General features: G+C 41.6%; 1 protein-coding gene across 5 annotated transcripts in view; it reads left to right on the forward strand.

Annotated features, from left to right (window-relative positions):
* Positions 1-1,266: 1,266 nt before the first annotated feature.
* The window catches only part of SNX27 (sorting nexin 27), a 67,250-nt gene continuing 53,295 nt past the window's right edge, over positions 1,267-15,221 (forward strand). For 2 of the 5 annotated variants that reach the window (XR_001402420.3, XM_044757648.2), the window contains exon 1: positions 1,314-1,789. Coding sequence is in view for 4 of the 5 variants with exons in the window: in XM_044757648.2 (XP_044613583.1) it covers positions 1,479-1,789 (311 nt within the window). In the remaining variant the exon portion in view is untranslated. Of the gene's footprint in view, positions 1,790-15,221 lie in introns of all 5 variants that reach the window. The other 3 variants (XM_014868200.3, XM_044757650.2, XM_070496914.1) reach the window with 3 other exon arrangements.

Raw genomic sequence — 15,221 nt, forward strand, 5'->3', positions numbered from 1 at the left:
GTTGAGAAAGAGAGTCCTTCACACATCTTTCATGCTTCTACTGGTGTTCCTGGGTATGCCAAAAATGCAAAGCCCTGACTGCTCTTTACCACGGTCATTTCTCATGGCTGTATTTATAGTGAGCAACTTTGAAGGATGAAGCAATGTCTCCCTCCAGGACAAAGAACAGGTTTGCTGACTGCTTCCTATAAAATGACAGGTTCTTTAAGCTCAGTGTACTGCAGCTGTCATGTAAATCCAGTAAGCGCACAAGATCCATCTGAGTCCTTGGTGGCATCTCTACGGGACTTGGGGGAGCAAGAGAAATAGACACAAACATGCTGAAGCTCATGTTGCTTCCTGTGTCTTGAGTAATAGCCCTTTGTCTCTGACCCAGGACTCTTGTGTCGTCTATCAGCATCCATGAAACAGTAACAGACTAAATTATTGGCTTGTCAGTAGGGTAAAATCAAATACCAGGCTGGAGCAGTAAGCGCTTAAGTAAGCCATTTTCCTTATTTTTGCTCTTGCTCTTCTCACTTGCCTTTGCCAGGCACTGTGTACAGTCTCTTGAAGTCTGCGTTTGGGAAGGTAGCCAAAAAATATCAATTGCTGCCATTTGCGAAGAACTCTGCTGTGCTGCTGGGGGAAACAAAATGAATTAGAAATAAAGGTAACTTCAAAATCACTGCTCAATTGAAATTATTACTTTGTCATTCTAATACCCAGTTCTAAAACACTGAGACCATAGTTTCCTCTACATATGCTTTTTGTACATTTGGGGCACAGTTTTTATGTAGCTGCAATACGTGAAAAGAAAGTTGCACAAAAACAACTTGGCCTTAGTTCCTGTTACTTAATAGCTGAATGACTTGGGCATTCTAAGGTTCCGTTTCCTAATATGTGAAATAGAGAGAGAAACTAACTCATGATCCAGTAGTCTCACGAGGTTGTTAGGGCCATGTATGTGAACACATAGGTACTGAGCAAATGAGTTGTTATAATTTAAGACTGTGTTGACTCACAAATGTCAATTTGTCCTAATATTACTGTTTTTAGAGGGTACGAAATGAAAGAACAAAAAAAAAGTTGCATCACGTCAGCAACTGAGTCAGTCAACCAAGCGCCATGCCGGGTTAGCGGCTCACGGTCCAACAGACGAATCTGCTAGGAGCATAAAAGACAAACTACAACTCCCAGCAGGCTTTGCTCCCTAACTGCGTCATATGACCTCAGCTCCGGCCCGGGTCCGGCCCTTTCCCCGCCCCCACCGCCCAAAAACTACATCTCCCAGGAGGCTCCACGGTGCCTAACCGTCCTTTCCCCCCGCCCCCTGCCTCCCCTTTACCCTCGCCGGCAGCTCCGTGGCCGACTCGGGTCCCGCGGTCGACGGAGCGGGCGCGCGCGCCGGGGGTCGCGCGGCTGTTGAGAAGGGCGAGCGCGCGCGGGGAGGGAGTGGAGGCGTAGTGGGGCGGGGGTACGGTTCGCTTGCTCGCAAGATGGCGGACGAGGACGGGGAAGGGATTCACCCCTCAGCCCCTCACAGGAACGGAGGTGGCGGCGGCGGTGGGGGGTCTGGGCTCCACTGCGCCGGGAACGGCGGCGGGGGAGGCGGCGGCCCGCGGGTCGTGCGCATCGTCAAGTCCGAGTCCGGCTACGGCTTCAACGTGCGGGGCCAAGTGAGCGAGGGCGGGCAACTGCGGAGCATCAACGGGGAGCTGTACGCGCCGCTGCAGCATGTGAGCGCCGTGCTGCCCGGGGGGGCGGCCGATCGGGCCGGGGTGCGCAAGGGGGACCGCATTCTGGAGGTGTGAGTATCGGGGCGCCCGGCGCCCCACCCCGCCCCATCCCCTCCGCCTGTCCCTGCTTCTCCCCTCTACCCCTGTCATCCTCAGGCCGCACCTTCCCCCAACCCCCGAACCGGCCCTGCGGACCCCCGCCCCCTTCTGGCCCGGCACCTCCTTGGGGCTTGACCCTCCCCACACCCTGGGTTTCTGCGACTCCCACCCCCCTCCCTGTAATCTCCAGTTCACGTCCCTGCCCCCACTGCTTTTACCCCTGCCCTCCATTCCCTTGCCTTCTTTTCTGTCCCTTTGCCTTCCCCTTCGGCATGCTGCTTTCTGCTCCTCGCTGCCCCTCGCTTTCCTCGTGATGAACCTCTTCTGCTCCTCACTGACAGCATCTCCTTTTCTGACCCAGCCACTGTGTGTCCTCCCCAAGTTCTCATCTTTGTCATCATAGTTTCTTGTTCTCCACCACTGCCTTCAGCCCCCGTGGACCGGCCCAGCAGACGAGGAAGGACCGGCCGTTCTGCCCTCTAGACCGAGTAGGCAGGACCTCTGGTCTGCTCCTACTTTTCCTCCAGAAACATCATCCCTCCACACAGCTCTGCTTTTCTTTCCTTAGTTACCCTCTCCTTATGGTTAAGCACCTCTTGTATTTTGCTAGCCTACCATGTGACCCTTTCCTTCCCTCCTTTTTGTACTCCTTCTCCGAGTACACCTTCTTTTCTGACCCTTGCATGCCTTTTTGGTGGTGGTGGCGGCGGCGGTTGGGTCTTTGACACCATAGTTTCTCTTCGCAGTAGTGCCCATGTTACACCAGGATTTTTGAATCTGGGGTCTCCATCACCGCATCCCTCTGAGAGCATCCCTGTTCTGGCCCCCTGTCTTCACTCTTGCACCACACTCCTACTTCTTTGTAGTCAGGTTTATGGTAGAGCTCTCCTTAGTTTCTACTTCCCTGAGACTACAACCCCCTTTTGGGTCTTTGACCTCCTTAGTTTTTCAGGGCACGCCGTTTCCATTCTCTCTCCTCCTCTATTCTCTTGTGAGCCCACACTTGACTATCCTATTCTTTCTCTCCTCTGCGTTTGCTTTCCCTTCCTTCTGTCTTAAGGCCCCTTCTGCTGCTGCAGCCCATCCTCTTTCCCTGCTGCAGTCCCTCCCCCTTCATCCTCCATCCTGACTTCCCCATTGCATGCCTTAAAGCTCTGGCAGGATGCTGCCTTGTCTTGCAGTTTCTGTGCAGTCCTCCTCCACTCCTCTCATCCAGGTGTTACATTTGTGTTTCTGTACTTTGTATTAAAATGTATATAGTGATTGCGGGTTGACTGGTAGGTGGGGTGTGCTCTCGTCTCCACTCTCCTTAGCAGTCTTCAACTCTGTCTCTCTCTCTCCTTCTTCCTGAATCTGTCTTGTGTGTTCTTTTTTCACACTTGTGCCCTCTCCCTCAGTGCTTGGATTTGCCCTCATGAAGTCTCTCATTTTTTATAAATGTTATTCTAATCATAATTTTCACAACTTTCAGTCTTTCCTCTAGTAAAACAGTGAGTATGCGCAAGGTTTCAAAGGGGATAGTGTCTTGAAGGTCTGCCCTATAGAGGAGTCCATCCCTTCTTAGTCATCTTATGCCCCCTGCCCTTATCCTTGACATTCTTATTCTCTGGTATCCACTCATTCTATATTCTCTTACCTTCCGCCTCAAGAAGGCATAGCTCACCAAAGCAAGGGTTTGGAGTTTTATACTTTTGCTCTGTCCTTCCTGTATATAGATGCTTTCTTTTTCCTTTAATGTCCTACATACTTTTTTCTAGCATTCTTTGGCACTATGTTCTTAATCTTTTGGGGGTCAGAGTATTCAGATATAGAATGCAATAGTGCCCCTTTACTTTGTACTTGGGTGCCTAATTCTTTTCTTTCTAGATATCTTAAAATCTGTGGCTGATGTTTCCTCCTGATAGAAATTCTTAGAATTGTTATTTTCTTTTCCCTTTGGAACTTTAACTTTGGATCCAGCTGTTTGTTTATTTTTAAATTTAAAACTGAAGTATTTACCTAAATTTATAAATTGATCATAAAGTTCTAACTCATTTATTCTTTCAGAAACTAAAGGAACTAGACCAAAACAATTCTGTAGAAGACTACAGTTAATGTGATCGACCATTTCAAGTATATACATATATGCCAATAACAGAGTTGGTGGCTTCTTGCCTTTATTGTGGTTTTTGCAGCAGAGTCCAGATATAAACAAGGTGCTGTGAAGGAGACCTCAAATCATCCCCCAGTACAGGTAGAAGGACTTGCCTCAGGCCCAGGTTCCAGTCTAGGCCCATTCCTTCTTCCAGAGAAAAGACTCCATTTCGGCACGTCCTTGGTGCTAGGTAGAGAGAACTTTGTCTCTTTTAGTGGGCAGCGCGAAAGACATTCTTTGCTTAGAGAATCTTTCTCTGGTTCTCTGAAAAAGTAAAGACATTTTCCTGTCATTCATTTCTCACCTTCCAACTGTGGTTTGCTTTCCAGATTCTTTGAAGCTCCTCTGCTACTATAGTGAAAATAGTGACAGTTGCAACACGGAGTCGAGCTAGTTGGTAAATTCTCTATGACCGCAACTATACCATTTCTTTTGCTTTCCTTCCCTTTTTCCAAAGTCTGCATCTTAGGTTTTCAGGTGAGGGGAGGAAATCAGTGACCAAACAGACATGATTCTTGAGGGGTGTTTGTGTCTACTACTTGTTTTGATCTTGGTTAACTTGATGCTGATTTCCCTAAAGCATTCTTTAGGCAACACACTCCTTAGAGCTTTTTTCTGTGTCTCTCACCTGAGTTCCTTTAGTTAACCTCTGTGTTGTCCCAGTTGATGAAGTGCCAAGTGGGGTCAGGGTTAGGCACGGAGAGATCATCATTGTGTAGATGTAGTTTGTATGAAGTCATAGGTGGATGTCTGGACCTTGACAATTGCTGTTTAAGACTTTTCCTATTTTAGATACTTTCCTCCTCTACACAAATTATTTTGTTCTAATTTTCATGTATTGCTCTTGTTTGAACAACTGCTAGAGATGTGAAAGGACAGAGTAACTTTGAGATTTGAGGACATACAAGCTTGGACAAAAGTAAGAACATCAGTTTCTTTGTATTTCTTTTAAGCGGGGTCTTTGCTTAACAAGGCCCTGTCCTTCGTGAATCTTGGAACAGTCATTAAACTAAATTCAGTATGGTTCAGTTTGTCCTTTCTCCCATCAAAACTGACTAGATTCTAACTGGTTCAGAAAAGAGTCATATTGCAGGGCTTGGTTCTGGAGTATGAACAAGCCCCCTGGGCTCTAAATTTTACTGCAGATGGAAAGTTTTCTTGACTTGCAGTGTTAGTCTCCACCTTGTAATTTTTCCCAGCATAACATACATTGAGTGTCTTTCCTTTGATGTCTGTATACCTGGAGGCTAATGAGTGAAGGATGCTTTCAACAGATAGAACCAAAATAAATATGTCTTTGCACTAATTATATAGTTTGTGAAGTAAGATTTGACTTCAGGTTAGTTTTCTTAAAGTTAAAGTAGTTCCAAGGGCTGTTCATTGATTTCTTGAGGGATACCCTTGGGAGGCTTTAAGAGTGCAGTGAATATGGATATGGGACCCTCTGTATTTTTTTTGTTTTTTAAAGATTTTATTTTTCCTTTTTCTCCCCAAAGCCCCTGGTACATAGTTGTATATTTTTAGTTGTGGGTCCTTCTAGTTGTGGCATGTGGGATGCAGCTTCAGCATGGCTTGATGAGTGGTGCCATGTTGGCACTCAGGATCCCAACCAGTGAAACCCTGGGCAGCTGAAGTGGAGCATTCGAACTTAACCACTTAGCCACAGGGCCGGCCCCAGGGACCCTCTGTATTTTTGCAGGATTAGGTTTGTCTGTTGGCTAGTTTGTTTTGTCTCTTTGGTATTTGGGTAGTGTGATCTTTAATAAGCATGGACCCCTAAGGTTGGCTTGCAAACATGATATATTTATTCTAGGCAGAGAGTGTATACTTTCCTCCTTGATAGCTACAAGATAATATACCCATCAACTTTCCCTTGTTAAAGTGAAACCGTAAGAAAAAGTAAAGCTATATATTTATGGAAATTTGTTTATTTAGAGTTAATTTTAATAGCTTATTACTATCTCATGGGCAGTCTTTTTTTTGAGCTTCATTTTATGTGAAAGTTTGAAAACCATTGAATAAAAAGAAGTTGCTGCCACAAGAAATATTTTTACAAGTTACATGTGAGTCGTGTGACATTGACTGCTAAGGACTTTCTCAAAAGCTGCTTTCTCAATTGTAGCTGAATTCTATTTGGCTTAGATTTTCTAGGTAGATTTTGGAAATGGTGTTTGAAATCATGGTTATTGATGAAAGGCATTTTTTTTTAATTAGTTAATTTTTTGTGAGGAAGATTAGCCCTGAGCTAACATCTGCTGCCAATCCTCCTCTTTTTGCTGAGGAATACTGGCCCTGAGCTAACATCCGTGCTGTGCCCGTCTTCCTCCACTTTATATGTGGGACGCCTGCCACAGCATGGCTTGCCAGGGGGTGCCATGTCCACACCCAGGATCCGAACCAGCAAACCCCGGACCGCTGAAGTGGAACATGCAAACTTAACTGCTGCGCCACTGGGCTGGCCCCCAAAGGAAATTTTTTATGGCACTGATTCTCAAGCGTTAGTGAGCATAAGAATCACTGGGTGTGCTTGTCAAAATTATAGATTCTCGGGGCCGGCCTGGTGGTTCAGTGGTTAAGTTCACATGTGCTGCTTCAATAGCCCAGGGTTGGCCAGTTCGAATCCCAGATGTGGACCTATGCACTGCTTGTCAAGCCATGCTGTGGCAGGCATCCCACATAAAATAGAAGAAGATGGGCATGGATGTTAGCTCAGGGCCAGTCTTCTTCAGCAAAAAGAGTAGGATTGGCAGCAGATGTTAGCTCGGGGCTAATCTTCCTCAAAAAAAAAAAAAGAAAATTATAGATTCTCAGGCTCACCCTTTAAGGATTATGATTCGGTAGGGCTTGCATGGAGCCTAGAAATCTTTATTTTTCACTCCCTTGCTGGGTCTGCGTAATGCAACCCACATGCCCAATCCATACGTAGAGCGACACTACATGTTGTAGGCCTTGAATTCTCAGTTCATTTTATCTTCATGGTTATTTTAAGAGTTGTGAGCTAAGAGTATACTAACAAATAGTGATTTATTTAGGCTCCTGAATTTCACCCCTTAGGAAAATCGGTTCTGTAGATAGTTAGCTATTATATCTGATCATCTTTACTTTACTTGTTGAATCTTGCTAAGCTGTTGTAATAAAGATGGGTGGTTAAGAGGTAGAACAAGTTAATAGTACTGATCATCATTGTATCAGTTTGCAGTTTGTGTAGTGTGTTAGAGTTTGCACAGTGTTTTTATATTTGATCTTCACAACAGCCTTGTGAGACAGGGAAAATATAATCTCCTTGAGGGCAAGAACTACATCTATGTTGTTTCCCTAGCCAAATGCCTAGTGGTGCAGGGAAGGTATTATTCAATAAATACTTGCTGAATGAATGTGGGAGTATTATCTCTATTTCATAAGAGAGGAAACTGAGTGTTGCACTAATGAGTGTTAACCAGAATTAAACCCAGGTCTTTGAACTCTAAATCCAGTGTATTTTCCATTTCTTTGTTTTCTCATCTATTCTTGACTGTTAATAGTCAGCTATTCTTGACTGAATAGTCCCTTAAAATTTTTAAAATTCTTAAAATTCAGTCTTATTCCTGTAAACTTGGATAGCAGTTGAGCTTTGGTTCTATGATTGTGAAATGTAACTGTCTGATATCTTTATTTACCATGTCTCTTGTATTGTTAAATTGGGTGGGAGATGGGGGACCAAAGCAGTCATTCTTTGCTATTATTTCTTGCTGTCTTTTCTCTGTTGGTTATCAGTGAAGAGAGCCTGATGCAACCCTAAGAAAAACTTTTTTTTTTTAATTTTTAAAAAAATTATTTATTTATTTATTTAAAGATTGGCACCTAGGCTAACAGCTGTTGCCAATCTTCCTCTTCTTTTTTTTTTTTAAGGATTGGCACCTGGGCTAACAACTGTTGCCAATCTTTTTTTTTTTTTTTTCCTGCTTTATTTCCCAAACCCCCTTGGTACATAGTTGTATGTCTTAGTTGCAGGTCCTTCTAGTTGTGGAATGTGGGACGCTGCCTCAACGTGGCCTGACGAGCGGTGCCATGTCCGCACCCAGGATCCGAACCCTGGGCCGCTGCAGCAGAGCACGTGAACTTAACCACTCAGCTGCAGAGCCGGCCCCAGAAATACTTTTTTTTTTGAGGAAGATTCGCCCTGAGCTAACATCTGTGCCAGTCTTCCTCTATTTTGTATGTGAGTCACCGCCACAGCATGGCTGATGAGTAGTGTAGGTCTGTGCTTGGGATCTGAACCTGTGAACCTGGACCACCAAAGTGGAGCACTCCAAACTTAACCACTAGGCCATGGGGCTGGCACCCCCAAGAAATACTTTTAATTCCATAGGTAATTAAAATTGAGGTGGCAAACAGATAAAACTGAGCTTGAAAATAGCATTATCTTCCCCTCAGAAATCACTTCCACAACGTTGCTGTGACCAGGAAAAGATCTTTTGTTAGTAACGTGAAGATTTGTCTGGGTCATATAAGTTATTTTGAAGAAGAGTTCTCTTTCCAGCCGCCACTGATGAGTTTGTTTCAGGTGAGGGTTTGTTACCATGCTCTCAGGGATAATTATTTTTTAAGATAAGTCCCATTGGGAGTAATTCTTATGATCTGGTAGATAAGCAAAGAGACTCAATTGACAAGCAAACAGTTACAATTTATGATCACTGCACAGTGCTTTGGGAGCATGATCGGTGGTGAGTTCATTTGTTAGAGGATGGCATTACTGATACAAAGGATATTGTCTGGGTTTAGGTTAGAGCTGGTCAGGATCATTCTGTTCTTCTACTAACAGCTTTGTAGATGGTTTCTGTGCTTCACTAGGGCAGTCCAGTAACAGCCTATGTATAGGTGGTACAATTCCAGCCCCACGTTTGGAAAAAAATTGCAACTCATAGTAAGATACATTCTATTTTACAACCCAATATAAATACAAAAAAACACCTGAAACAAGTTTCACAAAACTGTATTTACTGGTATCATGTACTCTGGTATTTTTTTAGTCTGTTCAGTATTTTGGGGTTTTTGTTTTGTTTTGTTTTTTGAATTCTTATGGTGGACCACCAGATTAATTTCATGACTCATTAGCTTGTGATCCACTGAAAAACAGTGATTTAGGGCGTCACTTTTCTCATGTTGGCCCACTAATATCACCTCATATTCAGTCTGGCTCCACAATTAAGTACAAAGTATGTGTGAAGTACTGTTAGGCTTGTGTGAGTCAGAGTCTCTGCGTGCCTGCCCTTGAGCAGCTTACACTGCAGTGGGGGAGGTACATGTAGACAACTTACTGTGTGTAAAGCAAAGTGAAATAATGGAGATAAATGAAAAATACAACGGGAGGTTAGAGGAAAGAGTGAATATGCTTAAGAAGATTGGTGGGTAGATAGGTAAACTGTGACTGAAGGACAAGTGTAATTTCAGGAGTCAGAGAACGGGGAAGGATTTTATAGGCTGAGAAAACTGCGTGTCCTAAGGGAGGAAGATGTGGAAAGTTCTTAGGACAGCAGGGAATCTAAAGTTGCTCCTTGTTTCTAGACAGTTGTGCTTCAAGTTAGATAGAAAAGGGCTTTGAATGCAGTGCTGCGAGGTTTGGATTTTATTCTGTTTTTGAGGTCAGAGTAAAGTTGTATGTGCATTAATACTCAGGACTCCCTGTGAATTTAGTTTTTATTTAATTATTTACCCAAAGAGGTTGAGTAACTTTTCCGAGGCCAAAGAGGAAAATCACTGTATTAGAATTAGAAGAATTTCAGAGCATCCAGTCTCCTGGGCTGTCTTGTACTATATAAAGAAGGGAACTAAGAACAGCTAAGCTCTGACACCCAGAGCTGGCAACAGCTGGTGAGGAGCTGGTTGCCTTTAATTTGTGTATGTATTTTACCTCACGATCCAATCCAGCTTCTCAAATATCAATTTCTCTTTCTCCTGTGTTTTAAATGACTATACTTATTGTTGTGTTTATAGTTCATGAGTTTGATCCTTAAATGCTGCAGGCCCACTTGTGTGTGCTCTGCCGTTGCTATGATGTTCTGTTTTAGCTGTACTTTCCTCCAGGTTTGCTCCTCTGGTTTGAAGATGCTTCCTTTAATTTAGATCTTTTATCTTGGTGTACAGCATGTTTTGGGAGTTGAGGGAACTGAAGACAGAGAACTTTAATATAATACCAAGATTTTTACCTGCAGTCTACTTTCAAAATGAAAATTCATACAAAGATCCTTCAAGTAAGTTTTAGAATTGGTGGTGACCACAAAGTGAATTTTTGCTTTCTCTCAGTAATGTGGGGGGTACTTGAGGATTAAATTTTGTGATGTGGTATTAGTCGAGTACTAGCTAGTATGTGTGCAGTCTCTCGTTTTTTATTTACTGCTCCCTGCTAACTAAATAGGGTTCTCATAACACTTGAGGAAATACACCTATCTCAAGGTATTAAAGTTGCAGAGTAAGGAACTGTGGTGAGTGTCCTTCTGTGTACTTCCTTCCATGAACTTCTGTTGTTATGAAAACATCTTTTAAAAAATGATTTGTTTGGGCCAGCCCTGCGGCCCAGTGGTTAAGTTCCCGTGCTCCCCTGTGGCAGCCCAGGGTTTCGCCTGTTCGGATCCTGGGCATGGACGTGGCACTGCTCATCAGGCCATGCTGAGGTGGCGTCCGACATGCCTCAACTAGAAGGACCCAGAACTAGAATATACAACTATATACTGGGGGACTTTGGGGAGAAGAAGAAGAAAAAAAAAAAAAAGAAGAAGAAGATTGGCAACAGATGTTAGCTCAGGTGCCAATCTTAAAAAAAGATTTGTTTTTGCTTAAGCTATCTGAAACTTCAGGTTCTTATGTCCCACCTCAGAGCAAGACCAGAATGACACATCTGTGCATTCTATGGACTTGAAACACAAGTAATTAGTTTACTTCTCTTTGGAAAAGTGCAGAGCAGTCTGCAGAGAGTCAGCTGCGCATATGGATATTCTCCCAGTTGTGTTCAAGAGCCTGATTACTCTTACAGAACTAACTATTCAGTGAGATTAAGCAGGAAGTTCTCTCTCCCCCACCCCAATACTGCAGTACTTTTATATTTATGTGTCTGTCTAGTTCTAGTTATATTTACTTAGTATGTTTTGAAAACTGGGAGATTGCTTAAACTAATACATGGAGATCTGGGAAAATGTGATGACTTGTGTGAAAGTTTTGGAAATTTCTTCCACTTCTCTTACTGATCAGTTTAATCATCCATAAAGTTTGTAATTTGTAAAGTGTGTAGTTTGTCTACTGAATGTACCATATGGGTTACTTAATTATTTTTACCCAATATTATGGTCATTTTGATTCTGGTAGGGTTAAAAACTACTTTTTGGATCTGTTTTCACAAAATAATGTAACTTGCATCTATCTTTACTTGGAAACAGCGACGAATGTTGTTCTCTTTACCTCGTGTTTTGAATCCACGGAAATGTGACACTAAAGTTTCCCCTTATGAGTTATGTGCTCATAGATTACTTTAGATTTCCCTGTCTTACCCAATTATCCTGTCTATTGCTGATTTGGAAAAGGTCTTACTGTACCTTTCTTCTTATTCGATATGTTGAAATAGACTACAATTTACTGTGAAACTGTGGTCTGTGTTTCCCGGCTTCCAAAAGAAGTTGCCCAAATTTAATTTGGATTAAAGGGTAGTATTTGATTGCTAAAGGGCCATATCCCTTCAAGAGTATATCTCTTCTTACTAATTTTTAGAGGCTGTCTTTCATAGATGAAGGTATTTTGAGCTGTTTTTTCAATAGTAATGATAGATTTACACTTCTGTTCACACTCATGACAGTACCTCTTGAGACTAATTGAATACTTAGGAAATAGGTATTGGGATTGAGGATGCAGGCTGTTGTCCCAGAACAAACTTACCAAAAGCTTAAAAACATTTGGGGGTTGCATTTAAATTGGCCATATAGGCAGTGGTTCAAAATATAGCAGATCTCAAACTCTTGGGTTGGTGCTAGGAAATGATCTAGGATTGATTGTGTTTCTTCTGCTGGTGAATAACTGAGTGAGGGATCCTCAGAAATAGTGTGCATAGGAGGGAAATGAGTTAGTCAGGCTAGGGAAGCCATTATGGCTATGAGCAACTTTCTTACTCATATCTAACATTCAGTATTCCACAGCATGAGGAAGTAACCCATTTGCACATCCAGCCTTACATTTGGATAGAACCATAGAGTTGCTATCTGCAAGTTCTTAAAGATAAAAATTGAAAAGCAAACAAATCCTATCAAAATAAAATGTTGATGTTGTATATTTTTATAGTTGTAGTATCAGTACTTTCTTTAAGACTTTACCGGTAATTTTTTAGCCTCTATTGTGTGAGGGAATCCGTTGTGCTTTATGTGGTGCATTTACTTTTCATGAAAAGTAAAAAGATGAAAACAGTGTAATGACTTGCTTTTTAAATGTCAACATGTTTATTTCTTATTCCTTCTCCTTACCTTATTTTGCTATCCTTGGAATCAATGTTCCTATTTAAAAATTAATAAAAACAATTTAGTTACTTTTATTCTCAACATATTTGAATAAAAAATAACATAGCCTTGCTTTGAAATTGCTTGTATAATTGACTGTGGTATTTTACTCTTAAGCATTATTCCTACTACCTTCCATAATAGAAAGCAAAATGATTACTAATGCTAAAGTTTGCAAAATGTAGAGCTTGCATAATATTTTTAGTACTTCCCCCAAACAGTGAAACCAGTGTAAAAGTTAAAAATAAGGAATGAAACTGTGGAAGTGCTTGAAGGAAAACTATTATTGTGTTTGTGTGCTGGCCTTAATAATATTTTTCATTCATTCCGGGAAAAATTTTAATGAGTGTTTACTGTGTGACAAAAACATGATCAGACACTGGGGATGGAAAGCTGAATAGCATGTAGTCCTTGCCCTTAGGAAATTTACGGTTTGGATGAAGAATCTGGCAGATTAACAGACAATTTCAATCCTGGAGTAAACCCAGGGAGGGTCAAGAAAATAAAGATAGCACCTGACTAGACAAGATTTGGCAGGGGAGGTAAGGATAGAAGCCTCAGGTCATTTTTAAAGCCCTGTTGACCTGAAATCTCACCCCCACAACCCAACCCCAACAAATCTAGAGCAATTCCTCCAAGTCCTCATAAGTACTTTTTTTGCACATAGCTATCTAAACTAGTAAATGCAAGTGCCCAAGGACCATGTGCATCTTAACAGGAGTCTCCTAGACACACGGTGTTCAAATCTCGGAGGACTATATAGTTTATTGCCCAAACCAAGGCACTTTTAAAAACGAAAGGGGCCCGTTAATTATGCCAGGACCACAGGTAGAAGCTAGATGTGTCCTGGCAACCTGGGATACAGGTTTATAGCCTTAATGATTTTAATATAGGAGGCTGTTTTAAAATTTTAAGACTGGAATTTTATATTCTGTTAGGAGGGAAATGAACAAGTTTATGTTTATTCTTGGTGACAAGTAGTTACATTGGCCTTACAGGTAATTATCAGATAACAAATGAACCTTTCTTCTGAATAGCTGGATTATAATTTTGTGTTTGTTTTTAAAATATCTTAAAGCCTTAAGCCTTATTATACTTTTTTCCTGAATGACAAATATGATTCGTTTATTCAGAAATAAATCTACCTGCATTGATTATATTTATATACTGATTGTCTTGGAACTAGAGGGTCTGAAGAATCTATTACTCCTTCCCAAGTAATAAACCCTTGTTTACCTCTGGCTGGAGCTATTAAGATTGAAAGACAGATGACCCTTATTTGTACTTTTCCTGCCTCGAGCATCATTCTTTGTGAATAGAACACCTGGCCAAGGGTAAAAGTCTGGGTGATGGTAAGCAGCTGATTTGACAAGTTATTTATTCTTTTTTCCCCTCTTTGGCAAGACCAGATTTTGATTGACGTGCTTCTCAGTTTTTCAACCCTGCCAGGGCCTTACTGTGTTATTAATACTCTCTTTTGCCCTGTGTTAAATTTCTGGATGTAGGTGCTTTAAAGTATTGGTATAAGTACTGAATTTTGCTTTTGATACTTAAAGGCACCAAAGATTTTGTGAACTGTGGCTCGCCATAGAATGTTGGACATCATTTAATTTGGCCTACATGTAGTTGACCTTTGTTGTTTTCGTCCCATCTACTAAAGATGAGGCTTAGAATAAGATGAGTTTTTGTTTTGTTTTTATTTTTGACTGTAGTTTGAGTCAAGATACTTTATTTTTATATTCTATTTTCCTAGTAAAGAATACTGTCGGAATTATTGCATTACATAACAATGGTCTTAAAAATCAAGAAGAGAAAACAAATCAATTGTAATTTTGAGACCCTGTAACTTTGATGTGGCCATTTTCTGCTCAGTTGTATTTAGCAGTTGTTCAGGCTGGGAAATGGTTACACTAAATCATAACCGAAGAGAGGCAAGATAGTTTTTGTTTGTTTTGATTGGTGGGCAGGGACAAAAACAGGGATAAGTGACAATTAGTGAAATTATTTTGTGTATCTAGCTTCCTAAGTGAAAATAAAATAATGTTTAACTCTTTAAAGCTATAGGTTTTTTTTTTTTTAAAGATTGGCACCTGAGCTAACATCTGTTGCCAATCTTCCTTTTTTTTTCTTCTTCTCCCCAAAGACCCCCAGTGCATAGTTGTATATTCTAGTTGTAGGTCCTTCTGGCTCTGCTGTGTGGGATGCCGCCTTGGCATGGCTTAGTGAGCGGTGCTAAGTCTGCGCCCAGGATCTGAACCAGTGAAACCCTGGGTTGCTAAAGCAGTATGCAAACTTAACTACTCGGCCATCGGGCCAGCCCCACTATAGCATTTTTCTGATTTGAAGATTTCATTCAGACCTTGGATTGATTTTCCTGGCAGAAAATGGAATAGCTCACTCCATCTTGTTGTTGAATTCTTCATTAGGAAACCATGATAGAGTCCTAGTCTTCTGGTCAGCAATTTTAGTGTTTGACAGCAGAGGTCAGATCCACTTTGATATATAGTTTTTTGAGATTTCACCCTTAACATTTAAAATTCATTTAAAAAGTTTAATAGGCTTTCTTTTTTAGAGTAGTTTTGGTTCACAGCAAAATTAAGCAGAAGGTACAGAGATTTCCCATTATCTTCTGTCCTGACACATGCGTAGCCTCCCCCATTATGGACATCCCTGCCAGAGGGGTGCATTTGTTACAAGTGATGAACCTACATTGACACATCATTGTCACCTAGAGTCCATAGTTTACTTTAGGGTTCA

This window comes from Equus asinus, chromosome 25, assembly GCF_041296235.1.
Source record: "Equus asinus isolate D_3611 breed Donkey chromosome 25, EquAss-T2T_v2, whole genome shotgun sequence".
Lineage (NCBI taxonomy): Eukaryota > Metazoa > Chordata > Mammalia > Perissodactyla > Equidae > Equus > Equus asinus.